Genomic DNA, 16,308 nt, shown 5'->3' on the forward strand with positions numbered 1-16,308 from the left:
TCGCGTTTAAATCTCAGATCAAGACTGCTTATGGCGTTTACCTTGGCGCAGTGCAACAAAGTGTTTCTAATGATCCCCGTACATTTTGATCATATGTACACCAAAAACATATATCCACTTGAATCCCCGGTAACATGGTTTTCGACGGCAATGTCCTTGATGATCCGCTTTCTATTGCGGAAGCGTTTGCTACCTTTTTTGAGAGTGTATTTCTCCCTTCTGGTCCTGAGCGCACTCTTTGTATATCTTCTTTTTTAGTAAAACATTGTATTAGTGTCTTTTCCAAGCCTTTACTAAAAATATTTAACCTTGCTCTCTCCTCCAAAATTTATCCGCGATGTTAGAAGGAATCCAGAGTGTGTCCAATTTTTAAAAGTGGTGAAAGAAATCACGTAACCAACTATAGACCTATTACAATCTTATGTAATTTTTCTAAAATACTGGAGGTCGTTCTGTATGACCGTATTTTTAACTTTGACAGAAGCATCTCTTCAAGTCAGCACGGATTTTATAACTCCCGCTCTACAGTTACTAATTTGGTACAGTTTACGGAGTATGCAACAAGGGTGCTTGACAGTAATGCTGGATTGCTTCAGAAACTTAAGCTTTTTGGATTTGCCGATGGTGCGGTGATGTTTCTCAGAAACTACTTAAGTGACAGGACACAGTACATATCTTACAATGGGTATACATCTAATAGATATTTCACAACATCAGGGGTGCCACAGGGTTCTAATTTAGGACCATTACCATTTCTAATTTTGATTAATGACGTTGTTTCAAATCTCAATAATACGGAGAACCTGTTTTTTTTTCTGAAAGTTTTGGTGTCTTTTGTAATAAAAACAATTTTCAATTATCAATAATCTAGTACGGCAGCGAAAAAAAATATTTTTTACAAACAGTAGTTCTGTAAAAATTGTGAACAAACTAATTCTGCCAAAATAACTAGGTGAAAAAATGTAACAGCACTATATGCCACCGGTTATTTAACTACACATCAAACAAATTTCAAATTCCGAAGTTGTTATGATTTCAAAGTAAATTTAGTAACACTACAACGATGGACATAGTCTTAGAATCTAGCCTACAACCTAGCCGCAGCTAAGATTTAATATAACAATAACTCTCTCAGGTCTCTAGATGCTTTCAATAAGCCATCGTACCAAATAACGTCTAACATTTCCTGTTCATCCATAACGGACAAGTTATAAAATTAAAAATTATAACTTTGACTTGCTCAGCCCTGGAAATTATCTTTTCTCAAATTTATGTCCACTGGCAATCACCCATTTGTCGGTAATTGCCTTAATTGGATTACTATTATTAAAGCTATTATTTTGAGTTAAAACTCTTCGGGTTCAAATAGATTGTTCATTAAGATAACGGATTAGGAGAGAAGGAAAGGAAGAATCTATCTGGAAAGAGAATCGTTCGGTTTAACTAAATCCCAAAACCACGCACCCTAAATTTCCCGTAAATAGGGTCGCAGAGGGAAAGGGTCTTTGATGCCGATTATAGTTTGGCGGCGAGCTGGAAACAAACAATTCTTTGTGGACTCAGACGTAACACGGGAAATAATGGGTCCGGCCCTAAAAATTTCAGTCTTCAAAATTAGTTTCGAGAATTGAATTCCGATGGTAATTAGTTTTATCCAATACAAAATTAGCACCAGCGCCGTTTAAGTTTCGAAATATAGTTAAGTAGTTTTGGTTATTCTGGCAGCAGTATTATTAAGAGGAATATCCAATTTTTAGCAGTAGAAGTGGAGAATATGCTGTGATGCGTGCTGAATAATTATCATAATCAATTACTAACTGTTTCCTGATGATTCAAGTTAATTAAACAAGAAAACAACCGATTTCTCTAAGCAATGCCGGAGAGTCTAGAAGAAGGGTTTAAATGTTCGAAACCTTCTCCTCTTTTTTTGAATAGGAATAAAAATGCTAGTTTTCAAGTCATCTTGCGTCAATAATAGTGCAGTATTGTGTTTATAAAATGCTACTGTATATAATAAACAGATTAGAAATCTTAATAAAGAAATCTTAGTCATTTTCCCTTTTTGGTGACTAAGATGAAAAAAAATACTTTTCATAATTTTCAAAGCGCGGTCCTGGCAAGCAAAACTAACATCTGAGTTGTATTTTCTGTTGGTGAAAGAACTTTTTAAATCGAAGAAAGCCCCATGAACTCTTTTTTTGGTCACATAAATTTTAAAAATAAAGCATTAACAATTTGTACTTTGCAAAGTAGATCCGGGCAAGCTAAGCAAAACCTAAGCCGTTTTCTCTGATATTTGAAGAACTTATTTAAATCGAAAAACCTTCCGACGGCTTTTGTTTTAGTCACTTGAACCCATATAGGCTTGCGATTTCTATTTCCAAAAATTAATCCCAACAAGGTTAACACTTGAGCCCTATTATCTGAAGATTGTATGTAAATCGAAAAAATCCACAGCAACATGCAAGAGCTAAGACGTATTCACTATTAGTCACTTAAATCCAGAAAATAATTGTGAAAATTTCAGACCATTGGTATTTAACCAACCAAATTGATTGAAATTGACGTTTCTATTTTCGAACGGTTGTCACGTGAAATTTTCGTATCGAGTCTCATTCGTGCCTAAATTTACGATATACGATTTTATGCAAATTATCTCAAGAAGCCTTCTTTGTTGCAAAATAAAATGGCAATTTTTTGTTCTCTCTACTTCAAAATACCCAACTATGCACTTTTCAGGTATGCCTAATTAAGCAATATCGCGAGTCATTTCGAGCATTTCTGGTAGTTTAGTCACGTGTTGGGGGGAGCCGAGGTTTTCCGTGAATATTTAAAACAAGTGAAAGTGCCGATTAAACTTTGAATCAAAATAGTATATAATGCTACAACTTTTATAAACTAAGCTTCAGTCACTAGTTTGTTTAGGCAGAGTTTATAAACGTTCTTTTATAATTTGTTCGTTTTTTTGTATACTATGCGACATGTTCTTCAAAAACTTGTGACTAAAGTATCATTTATGCATAATGTAATAATTTCGTAAACAAGTATTGTTACCTGCTTGTTATTTATATACTGTTGTTATTTATATACACGCAGCTAACAGAAATAAAATGTACATATTTTGTCTCATGACGATGAGCACTTGTAATGAAAAATGTAGTTGATAATCAATATGGATGTTTAGTGTCATTTTTTAATTTTTTTATAAAATTTGGCAGTGTGTTCGCGAATTTGAAACAGCCTAATGAAAACTGACAGGAAATACAAAGCAATGTTCCTTTTTCAAATTTCTATTGCACTTTAAAGTCCCGAAGAGAAATGACCTGTTTATCGACGTATGCGAAATGCACAAGCAAGTCTTTTTTTATTTTCAGTAAAACCCCAGACTGTGAATATTTTGACAAAGGAGAAACACGTGTCAGCGGACAAGCGATACGACGTCGAATGCAGAACTTCGGGTTCTAGACCGGATGCGGTTATTACTTGGTGGAAGGGGAGCAGACCCGTCAAAAGACTGGCAAAAAACGTAAGTTCTTTGGCCTCGGCTTACCAATCAGCCGTCGAACTCTGTGTCGCCTTCATTGAAATGATTTGACTGCATAATTAGTGAAACATGGCATTCTCAATGAATTCATACTCAAAAGTAAACGTTAACTGGTCTGAAAATTTTAATAAGCGTATTTCTTAATAGCTATCAATATATTATTATAAAATTTTGTAATTTCCAATCACAAAAATTAAAGTTTATGATGGACGTCAGTTGCGGTTAGTTTTAAAATTACTTTCAAATATAACAAAATTACATATATTATCTCCATGGATCCGATTATATCATCATAGCGACTATGGATTCCTTTTCGCTAGTTTTACAAGATGTACCATATATATCTTGCATGTTTTTCTTTATACAGGTTCATTAAAATTTAGATATATCGAAACCATTAACGCAATTTTTTATAATTTAATCGATATGGTTACATGCATCAGTGTTTCAGCTAACTAATCCTAACTCAAGGTAAATGCGCCATCTCAGAAGTATGGAATAAAACAACTCGTGCAACAGAAATTAATGAATAGCTTTTACTATAACCATGTCGCCAAAAAAACAAAATTTTTCTGCTGCCGTCTGTAAATTACCTAATTACACACCGATCTAGCTTGCGGGAAGCGTCACTCTACACTCTATTGAGGCGACTTAGTTTCGTTGCCCACAGATCCGAGCCATTTCCGAGATATTTCCGCGATTTTACCGCACGGGTTTGGGAGCAATCGGATGTTTTTGGAGATATATTCCACGCCCTGAGTTTTGACGTTTCTCAATTCTGACGATCATCTCAGTGAATGTATTCGTCTTGTTTTGCGAAAATGTACCCAAATACTAACGGTCGTAGAAAAAATATAGTATGCAACAGGTTCGGTAAAGTTTTTAAGTCACTCGTTTATTAAACACTCGCTCCGCTCGGGTCAAATAAACTCTTGTTGCATAATATACTATTGTGTTTATGCCAACTTGCAAAACTGGCACTTGAATCACGAGTTCATTTGGCACAAGCGGAGCGAGTGTTTAATAAACGAATAATTTAAAAAGTTTATCAAATGTGTTGCATACTATACTTTTCCTACGTTAGTCAGAACTGATAACATCCAATTGCTCCCAAACTTCTGCGGTAATATCCCGGAAACTCACGTGGTAAAGTGACGCTTTCCGCATGCTAGGTCGGTGTACAATCAGGTATTTTGCAGATGAGAGAAGAAAATAGTATTTTATGCAACAAGTGCAGTAAACGGCATTTGACTCACGAGTTTATTTGACACGAGCGGAGCGAGTTTTTAATAAACGAGTGAGTTAAAAAGTTTACCGAACGTGTTGCATACTATACTTTTTCTACGACCGTTAGTTTTTGGGTACATTTTCGCAAAACAATACGAATACATTCACTGTCAGAATTGACAAACGTCAAAATTCAAAGCGTGGGGAAATATCTCCGAAAACATCCGATTGCTCCCAAATCCGTGCGGTAAAATCCCGGAAATGTCCGATGTGGCTCGGATTAATGGAAAACGAAACTGACGTGGTAAAGTGACGCTTCCCGCATGCTAGATCGGTGGGTAATTAGGTATTTTACAGACGGGAGTATAAAAAAAATATTATTTCACTTATTTTCATTTTAATATTTAACTACCTAAGTCAAAAGGCATTTTTCATAAGTATTCCATAACGAAATCTAATCTCCAAAAGTTAGTCCACTGAAATAGGTAATTTAAAAAGAATAAAGTATTTAAAATTCCAAATATTCTTTCTGCTTTAGTTAAAAAGTTTATTGTAATTACATCCGCATCGAAAAAAGTTCCTATCCGCGAAAATGTGTTGTAGATGAAATAACCAATTTCTTGAAGTTTCCACGATTTACATAAAAATCTCGTTATAAGTTGTAGACACCAGGCAAAAGAATTCTTAGTCGTTTTCGGAACTTGGGATATCTCTGATTTTAAAATTTCTCGTCTCTCTTTTGTAGTTGCAACTACGATCCTGTATAAACTTTTATGCCGTCGTTTTCAGAGTAGTTTTTCGTTTATGGCAGGCCATTGAGCGGACCCAAAGGAAATTGTAAAAGATATCGAGGGTTTTTCGGTTTCGCGTAAGTAAATATTAGACTCCGATGCAATTGCCGAAAAAACATTGGCTAGGAAACAATCCGAATACTTAGTGGTTAATTGTGGGAAAAATTTAGATTTTTATTGCCCACCCTAATATGGTAAACGACTGATTTATTATTATATTATTTTTTCAAAAAACCGTCTTTTTAAATTATTTTTTATATCTATTACAAAAACATTAGAAAGCTCTTCATATCTTGTTATCGTTTGGTGACATTTGGAGATAAATTACCTCGCGTACAGTTAACGCTTGGCTTCAAAATATTAAAGTCAAATTAATTTATTTAAAAATAATTTCCACGGTCGAGGCTGTAGATAAAAAACATGGAAGGGAAGGTAGAAAAGTGAAAATTATTTTTTTTAAATAGTAATTGAAAAATTCATATTGAATCGCAAAGAGCACTTTCAGGCGTGACCCACAACTTCCTCAATAATATTGCCCCGCGAGTGCATTTGAATCGATTGCATTACTTTTCCATTGTTTCAGTTCTCGGAGCAGAACAACCAGAGCTTGAGCATCCTGACTTTCGTGCCCGTTATCGACGACGACGGCAAGTACTTGACCTGCAGGGCAGAGAACCCGGCAATTCCCGACAGCGCCCTTGAAGATAAATGGAGATTAAACGTTCATTGTGAGTTTTACCTTTTATCGCATATTTTTCATACGAGATTAATTAGGAAAGTTTGGCTAGGGTTTACCGTTTCTAATTTATTAAGGAACGAAAACACTTCTAAACCAAACGATATTAGTTTCAATAATCAGCAAGTTATTTATCTAGCCCGTTTTCTATCCTTCTGCAAAATGCGGACTGTCCAAGTATTCATCTTTCTCATTTTACCTCGGTTCGTTTCGCAGACTTCTGAGGTTATGCTACAACTGAATATTTGAACAGAAAAAAGATTTACAATTGCCACGTGAAGCGTTCCTCGATATATATTTCTTCTTGTCCTTCTTCTTCTTCTTCTAGTTGCTGTTGCTTGTTGTCGGATATTTTTCAGCCACAATGTTCGTCATCGCCCCTTACCTCTGCGAGCATCTATTTTACCCTACAAGATTAGTTGGATAAATTGATATTTCTCATTACGCACCACATGCCCAAGGTATGACTATGATTAATGATTATGTATGACTTCGAGTTGCTTTTACGTTCGCTGGATCAAGGTGTTATTTGTGACATAGTTGGAGGAGTATAATATCTTGAGCATGCAGCAATAGCACCACATTCCAAAGGCCTCCAGCGCTTAGTTAGATGCGTACATGTGAACGTCCAGGCTTCCATTCCGTATAGGAGCTTGGAGAATACATAACATCTTAGTACCCGTGTTCTTATAGTAATATTCGGGTGTAAGTTACATACGACTTTTCTGAGGCTTTTAAAAACGGTTCTCGCTTTTTCTGTACAGCATTTGATCTCCCATGTATCATCCCATTCCTTGCTGCAGCCCATTATGGGCTTTAAACTGATGGTATTGTGTCTCATCGTTTTCACTAACTACAAGAATTTTGGTCTTCCTGCAGTTGAGCCTCATACCATTCAAATCACATGCCTCCACTACACGGACTATGAACCTCTGCAATCCCTCAGCACTATTTGCTATAAAAACTGTATCGTCCGCATACCTTAAATTATCGATGGTCTCGTCATTGATCTTAATGCCATCCTCTGTTTTACTAAGCGCTTGTATAACAGTATTTCGGAGTAAGTATTTAACAGATTAACTGTAAATTCTTGGGAGGTTTCGTTGTCTATTCGCACAGTCGCTCTCTGGTGCAAATACAAATTAGTTCTGAGGCGCAAGTCTTTGCCGATTTGTATTTATACGCAGGCAAACTCGTTTTTTTCTCCTTTTCGTAAAACTCGAAACTTTATAAAGGAATTTGGTTTTTTGGCTTGACTATACCACTGAGAGTAGTGCGCCAATGGGCGGGTCATTTAAAGATAATTTTAAGCTGCTAAATGACCTACAGTTTATTTCCTGACCCTGATATCACACACTTAAATTAGAGTGTCCCATCGGGAATTTCGTCCATCTGTTATGGAAAAACTATAACAAAAATTTGAAAATTTTCCCGCTAGGAAATTTTCAAGATGGCGATATATTCCGATATACCGGATCGAGGTTTTAACTTTCTTACTTATAATAGAATACCCTATATATTATCGCTTTTTTGGATTCCCATGAAAATTCTTTCTGGTTCTCGTTAAAACTTTCAAATAATCTTCGTGCGTATAACTATTTAAGCGTGCCTGGAAAGGTTATTGTTAATATCTTTTATATGGCAACTGACAAGAACATAGAAGTTTCTGCGACAGTTTTCCATTTTTCTAATAACTCAGATCAATTGCACGTTAAGACCAGACTAGTTAAAAAAATTAAACAGCAATATCTCGAAAACTATAAATATTCGAAATATAAAATCTAATACAAAATAGCGCTAATTTTTGTACAATATGTGTTCTATTGTTAATTCATAAGTATCGATTTGTTTATTATTAGTTTAAGTATAATTAATGAAAAAACCATTATAGAAATAGCTCTAATGGAATAAAGTTATGCCTATGGTGTTGTTGCAAATTATGTCGGATGGGCGGAGTTAACTCTCCTTGCGAGCAGCAGACACTAGAAAGTTGCACTTCTTGAATGGTTTATTTAGTTAAATAGAATACTGTAATCTCTTGCTGGAACTTTGTTGTTTTTATTACTTAATAGAATAAACAATAAAATAAATAAAGGAATAATTTGAAAAAAATAATTCGATATTCTTTTCAATGTCATTTTAATTGTTATATTTTTCAATATACTGTATTGTTAAGAATCAAACGATATTTGTTCAGCATACATACCAGTTTCCAAGGACTAAGTTCATAGAGCAAAATTTTAAATTTGGAAAATTGGAAAAATTTACTGTCTGCAAACACTATTTTTTTTAGGTAATGATTTTATACAGGAAATATGTAACAGTTTTCCGAGGAATTAAAAAACCTCCGCTATTTCCCGATATGCCCGCTTATCTTAAAATAATATTTTAGGCGGATTGCTCCCAATTTTCAAATTTTTGTTGCTTAGAATTTTGGAACGCTCTGTATAGATATAGATATAAGTGTATTAAATGCTAATTAATTAACAAATAAAAATAATTCAAAGCGGTACGCCTAAGTTTACTTTATCAACAAACTTCGTTTTATGAAAACTTTCATCACCACCTTGTACATCATACTGCGACTATTGTTTAGAAAGAATATATCTGTATGTATATTGTTTGCAAAGCTTTATTAATATCCGCAGAAACACAATTTCACCACTATTATTCTTCTCTTGCCAATTCGTGCCAATATACGGCCGCGTCCTATGTACTGAATTTCAAAATGTTACGCTACAACGTTTAGAACAATATTGCTACAAATTTTCTTCAGGGTTCCATCTTTAAGCATGTTAAATTCATCCCTGAAACTATTACGATGTTATTTTCGGACACACGCTAATACAACAATCCTCTTAAACCCTTAACCACCATTAAACCATCAGTTAAAATTGAGCAAAACTCTTATTAAAAGTGCTTTTTTTTTGGAAATGTTTAACAAGAAACTGCGCAAATAATATCTTCATAGATCTTTGCACATTATTTTTCTTAGGTTGCTCACTTAAGGGATCAAGTTGTAAAGAGGTGCAATTGACGTGATTAGATCAAAACCAGTACGATGGTTAAGCCCATTGCAAAATCAGCCATAAAAAAAAAAGATTAAAAAAAACCGGCAATGGTGGAGAGACGGAGCAGGACAAAGAAAGGTCAACGAATAAAAACAAGGCCGTAAGAATAGTGGTAGAACTACCGCCGGGTCACTGCTGACTAAAGAGGCGTTTAAACCTAATGGAAGAGGAAGAAACAATGGTTGTCGACCAAACACGCGCCTATCGAGAATGGGCTTTCATTTGCTGGGCGTGACCAATCAGAGAAACGAATCTACATGAAGCGCTGTAATTCTGAAGAGAGGCAGAATAGATCCAGATAGAATGTGCTAATGCACCCACACTATCATTTGGACTCTGAACCTTCCCATTTGTTGCACACCGCAATAACACTGTGCCATGATTGACGTGCTTTTTAATTTAAAAAAAATAATAAAACCGACGCAAACAATATTAATGCACGACGTGATCCGACGAGTCAAAATCCTGCTACGATTAATGACTAAATATTAAAGCGGCACCGCTAAAAGTTACTTGATTTAATTTATGCAATCACTTAACATTATTTTCCAGATGTTCCAGTCGTAACGCTAAAAATGGGGTCAACTCTCAACCCGGAGGATATCAAGGAGGGTGACGATGTTTATTTTGAATGCAACATTAGGGCGAACCCCAAGGCGTACAAACTTTCCTGGTTTCACAATGTAAGTATTTAGGGCCTCCGAAATTTAAATAATATTCTTTCAACTTTCGACTTCGGCATCGCCTTGTTTTCCTTCCAGTTTTGCGAATAAAATTAAGGGTTGGGTTTTGTATTATAACATCTTGCCTTTTGAATATATAATGTTAAAACAGAGTTTTTGTCTTGTGTTGCCCTTTCGCTTTGCATGCAGATTTGAACATAAATAAGCCATTATGAAATTATCAGTTTTTGTTTCCAATATAAACATATCGAAATTGTTTGCAGGGTTTGCCAGTAATATGCATATAAATATCTTGAAGCCAGTAGCGTAACAACTATACCAACAAGGCAACTGCCAAATTCATCGAAGGTGCGCATGTTGTTAACGTTTACTAAACCAACAAATCGCAGTCGGAAGGGAAATGAATACTACTGAATAAACATTATTACTTGTTCTTGTAAAAGTACGAGGTGTTTCGAACATCGACGTCAATATTTTTCAACATAGTACCTAGCTCCTACACTTCAGAGAACCTCAGAAAATAAATTGGCAGCAGGGCTGGCATTGACAATTTCCGCAGTCCATTTGAGGCAAATCCTTAAACTTGATTTTTTTTAAGTGTATGTGGACATCATTAGAAAGACCAATGACTTGTTTCCAAATGCAGTGCTGCAACTAGTGATTTGTAATTTGTTTTTTAGGTACATGACAAACATTTGATCTTGTTGAAAGATCCTTTTTTTTCTTCTTTTTTTTTTTTTTTTTTTCGAGATTTCTGTTTAGCAAAATTTACTTATGCGAGTGCCAGAGATCATCAACGATTCCTACCTCTTAAAACACTTATTTCCTTCTATCATTGATGTAAATGACTGATAATAATAATAATTGTCTTTATTGAGATATTTTAAATCATTGCAAAAGGTTTAGACGAAATTACTTAATACAGACTAATACAATTACACATCCCAAACAGCGAAGTCTAGCTTAAGATCTTAATATCAGCTACTCAACAATTAACCGAAAATTACAATAATAATTATTGATAAAATACTAATTTGTTTAGGGCGGGGACTTTTGTAATTTCAATTAATGAACCTTCAATTTTTTCCCGAGCTCGATTCAAATTATTTATTATAATTATTATAAAGCTATAACTGAAGCAGCGTTCAAATTTACAGGAATTATGCTGGGTCATATTCAGAATATTTTTCGTCCTTAGAGTAGCATTGTGAATTTCATATCGAAACATCTGCGTTTGTAAAGTATATTTCATGACCTTAAATACATCAATTGCGAGTAAAAATTGAAACAGGTATTTAGTTTTGAGATGTTTTACTGCAAATATTTTTTCTGATATATGATTGAACTTTCTCAAACCATAAACGAATCGGGCACAGGTGTTCCGGATTTTTTTGTATTCTGGAGTTATCAGCAAGGGTTAAGAATGGATATTATAATAGTATAAAGACGGTATATAACTTTTGAAATAATAAAATAAGGATCGAAGGACCATGGTTCTAGACTAATCATGTATGCCACATAGCTTTCGAAACCATAGAAGATGACAAGCCTTGCATAACCATAAAATGATGTTCGTGTTGACAACGCTGTATGTAGTTAATACTTTGGTTCTGGTTATAATAAGTCCGTTCGTAATTTTAAGGGTATTTGCACAATTTTAATTAACATAGCAAAATATTTTTAATTTTGTAAAATTAATGTCGTAAATAATATATTCGCACATAATAGCGAGGGATTCTAAAACCATATCATTGTATGAAAACTGAATAATTTATTTTTGAAAACTAAAATGAACACAAGCACAAAAGTAGACGCACTGCGTTACTTACTTAATGACTGCACTATAATAATTGGAGTGTTTGAACGTCCGACGTAAACACATTTCCGGGGGCCCGAATCAATCAACACGCAACAAGCTCATTATTTATAACAAGAGGAAGAAATCTAATCTAACCGATCATCGTAATAAAATATAATGATATACTTGCTGTCAAAAATCACATTTCTGAAGTTGCAAATAAACTAATATGTTACTTACTTACTTACCTGCAAATAGTTTTGTATAGTACTCCTATTTCATAATGAAGGGTTTGTCAAAATTCAGTAATTTTGGAAACATTCGTTCTTTGCACACGAGAGGAAAACTAATATAAGAGATTGTGAGATTATTGAGCACCCAATTGTTTTATGAAAGAAAGAATTTGAAGTTAAATTTATTCAAAAAGTAGCGGAATAAGAAATAATAACAATAATAATAATGATAATAATAATAAAATAATAATAATAAGAATAATAATAAAAAACAATAATAATAATAGACGTCGCTCTTATTGTAATGTTTTGTTTCAGAATACGGAAATTTTTCAAAACGTAACCGGAGGTATAATTTTAAGCGATCAAAGTCTCGTGTTACAAAATGTAGTGAAGTCGACAGCTGGCGAATACACCTGCGTAGCTACCAATTCCGAAGGAAAAGGATCGAGTAACCCCGTTAAGCTTGTTGTAAGATGTAAGTTTCTAGTACCTATACCCCAGAGTCAAATAGTACTAAGTTCACCCTTTTACGATTTTGGGTTTATTAAAAATTTAAAATTGCCCGCTTTTGCTATTTCAGACGAATATTAAGTCACATACCTATCATTTTCTATTATAGCCCAATAAAAATAGTATCTTGTCTTTTCTTGCGAGAACCAAACGGTTTTCTGTAATGGTTAATACAGGTTGGCCCCGTAAAAAACAAATCTATTTAAAGTATTACGTCCACTACTTAACAATTATGTCCAAACGGAAGCTCAAGTTGTGTGACTTAATACTGTTTATATTTATGCCAATAAAAAGGCAAAAAGTAAAAACACTTCTTTGATTTTTCTGAAACTGAAATTCAGGTCATTAAATTTTGTGTTTAGCATACAAGTTGAGTGTCACTCTCGAGCAATTAAAAAATATCTTTAATCAGTAACTACTGTTAAATTAGCGTACTCCAAGGGGGTTGGGGGGACTAAGGGACTTAAAAAATGCAATAAAATTGCAACTGCGAAGTTGTAGGGATTGATATGATAGATAGGACATCTTGACAAAAATACATTTAAAATTTTTTAAATGGCGATGGTTTTTGGACACTTTCCGAGAAGATGGCCATTTTAAAATATGTTCATAAATTAAATATATATTATTGTATTGTATTGCAAACATTTGAAGCGCTATCCATTTCCCAAATACCCTAGAAGTCTATTCGTGGTTAGCCAGTATAGTCCTTATATTGTTTGTGATATGGCATTAATAAAATCAGGACCATTTCTTTTATTTTTAGGGTAACGCTGATTAGATGAAAATTTTGGAAACGCTACGTCGATTATACTTTTGTTATTTATATACCCTAAGATACGTTTTACCATTGAGTTGGAAACTAATAATAACCTTCCATTACTAGATATTCTTATCAATAGAAAATCAGACCTTACATTGGGTCATTGTGTTTACAGAAAACCTACGCTCTAAGACCGATACCTTAATGCATGGTCACATTACCATCCTGCCCAAAAATCATCAGTTGTCAACTCTCTTGTTTACAGTGTCGTAAAACTACGAAATGGCCTTGCTTCTCATTGCGCATTCGGTACATTTAAAAGAAACGTATGAAAATTTAGGACTTCTTTTGAAGAAAATAAACCACCAAGAACAACAGTGGATGTTTTGTGCTGCCCTTAAATTGCATGCTCCTAGGGCAATAGGGGGGTTATCCAAAATTGCCATGTCTTATCTGTGTGTGTACAGCCCGAGTCACTGAACCCAGAATTAAAACGCTTTACTTCTGGTCTTCTCTCTAATAATTTCCACATTAAAGATATTAAGCGTTCCGTCAAAAAATACACTTTACCACAACCTTTCAATAGCAATGAAGCCGAAAGCGAGTCTGCACTTCTCACTGTGGTCCTTCCTTACATTCAAAACATCACTGAGTACATATCAAAAGTTCTACAGAAGTATAACATCAAAACCAGATTTGTCCAAAAATCTCTCAATATCTTCGGTCCGTCAAAGACAAAATTCTGTTTGAGATGCTAGGAGTTTACAGCAAAGAATACATTGGAGAGGCCTAGACTCAAAGAATACGAAAGAGCCTTACGACTAACACAAATAATCTCATCAGCTGTTGCCGAACACAATCACGAAACCGGACATAAAATTTTATTCGATAAAACTAAAATTCTGGCATGTAATCAATTCTTCTACCCTCGAAAAATTCGAGAGTCTATAGATATCTATAAGATATATATAGATATATATATATAGATATCTATAAACAACCTAACAATCTTAACCGCGGCTCAGTCACCAATATGGGACTTAGTCACCCGAGACGGTGTTTATGCCCCTCATTTAGCTCCGCCCCCTGAAGCAATATATAAGCAGGTATAGAGTAAAATGCGAGCCAGTTTCAGTCAAGCTTTGAAGAACCCAACAGTATGATTAGCGAAAAGTCAGCAAGTTCTACTCAGCAAAAACCAATATAGGAGGAATCCAGAAGTTTTGTAAAAAATCTAAAATAATTTATTTTTTTATTCAGTAAAATACTGAAATCTTAGTTCAAAAAAGTAAAAAAAAATACTCAGATTTTTTGGATTGAAATCTTCATCTTGTTGCTAGAAAGCTGCCCCTTTTTAACATCCAGCAGAAGTCCGCCATCATCATTATGCTCCATCTACCGTGGTATCGCCATTCCAATTCCTTGATCTCCTGGCAACCTCTCTCGATGTTCGTCGCTAACTGCTCCAAGATTAGTAGGAAAATAGTTCAAGTGTTAAAACAGGAAATGCACTTTCAAACTCATATTACAACCTAGACCATCAAACATATTTTGAACAATACTTTCGTAGTTTTCGTCCTCAGAGTTCCGAAGAAACCAAAACTTCTTTTATCGTTGGCTTCAGATATGGCCAAAATTTCTCTGCAATCTTGAAACACTGTCCATTTTTGTTTAGGGCTTTAACAAACTTCATCAAGCCAGATTTGATATGAAGAAGAGGCAGTAAAACTTTTTTGGGGTCAACTAAGCTATCTCTTAATACATTTTTGCTACCAGATGTAAGCTTGGTCTAGAGGCCCATTCTATTCGAGTACAATGTCTATCTCTTGCCCGACTATCCCACACATTGCAATTGTCCTATTGTCCTATTAGCATTCACTTTAAGGGCAGCACAAAACATCCACTGTTGTTTTTGGTGGTTTATTTTCTTCAAAAGAAGTCCTAAATTTCCATACGTTTCTTTTAAATGTACCGAATGTGCAATGAGAAGCAAGGCCATTTCGTTACCATTGTACAATAAAACACCTTTTAAACTATGCTTACTTGGGTCAATAAACAGGCGCCAGTAAAATATTGACATAATTCTTTTTCGAGATCCCAGTAAAAGCTTGTTGTGACGCCAGGTGCCAATAAATGCTTGTCACGCAGTCTGGATGCTAACAATTCAGGTGCATCCTTTAGAAGGGGCAAATCTCTAATTAAATCATTTAATTCGCTTTGGTTAAACTCTTCAAGTTCTCTGAAATCTGGTGTGAAATCTGAGTCATCTGATTCTGACGTTTTCTAGTTCTTTTGGGGCGGTAGGTATCGATACATCTGATCCATGAGGAACTGATCGAGTAGCAGAGTCAAGGTTGGGGTACAAAATTCGTTTCTTATTTTTTCTGTTGAATCTTTGAACATTACACGAACAAAAAAAAAACAATCGTCACTGTGATTCCTCCATTCCATACCACAGAAACGCCCGAGCTAAAACATTTCTTCCTACCTTTTTGCGACTTTCTTAATGCTTAAGGAGCCCAGGTCTTGTCTTGGTCGCCAATTTCTACACCAAGTTATAGCTTGCCTTTACTTTACTACGACTTAACTACCACAGATATAACAAAAGTTATTTAGATTGTTCAAGCAATGTCTTCATTTTTATACGTTCTAGAACACTAGAAACACATCCAATACAACCAAACTTTGCATAAGCAGGTTACAACGCTGTATTGATGATTCTGCACCAATGTAATATTATCCAGTGTTGAATAAAAATCAATTCATTTCAAAATGACGTGATAGAGTAAAAATATGGAAACGGGCCCCCAAAAATATACAAATAAGCAAACATCAATATCACTGTAGACCTGTGATATGAATATATCGGTAACTAAATTAATCAAAAAACGAGAACAACCTATTCTCCTATTATAGGCAAGTGCAAGGCAATAATCCCCATTAGTACAG

The 16,308-nt window shown here is 34.7% G+C and overlaps 1 protein-coding gene across 4 annotated transcripts in view; it reads left to right on the plus strand.

Annotated features, from left to right (window-relative positions):
- The window catches only part of LOC132708314 (hemicentin-1), a 555,715-nt gene that overhangs the window by 481,686 nt on the left and 57,721 nt on the right, over positions 1–16,308 (plus strand). For all 4 annotated transcript variants that reach the window (XM_060680574.1, XM_060680575.1, XM_060680576.1 and 1 more), the window contains 4 exons: positions 3,375–3,526; positions 6,146–6,290; positions 9,922–10,052; positions 12,402–12,561. In XM_060680574.1, the coding sequence (XP_060536557.1) occupies positions 3,375–3,526; positions 6,146–6,290; positions 9,922–10,052; positions 12,402–12,561 (588 nt within the window). The remainder of the gene's footprint in view (positions 1–3,374; positions 3,527–6,145; positions 6,291–9,921; positions 10,053–12,401; positions 12,562–16,308) is intronic.

Source organism: Cylas formicarius, unplaced genomic scaffold, assembly GCF_029955315.1.
Source record: "Cylas formicarius isolate icCylForm1 unplaced genomic scaffold, icCylForm1.1 PGA_scaffold_10__41_contigs__length_53128322, whole genome shotgun sequence".
NCBI classification, from domain to species: domain Eukaryota; kingdom Metazoa; phylum Arthropoda; class Insecta; order Coleoptera; family Brentidae; genus Cylas; species Cylas formicarius.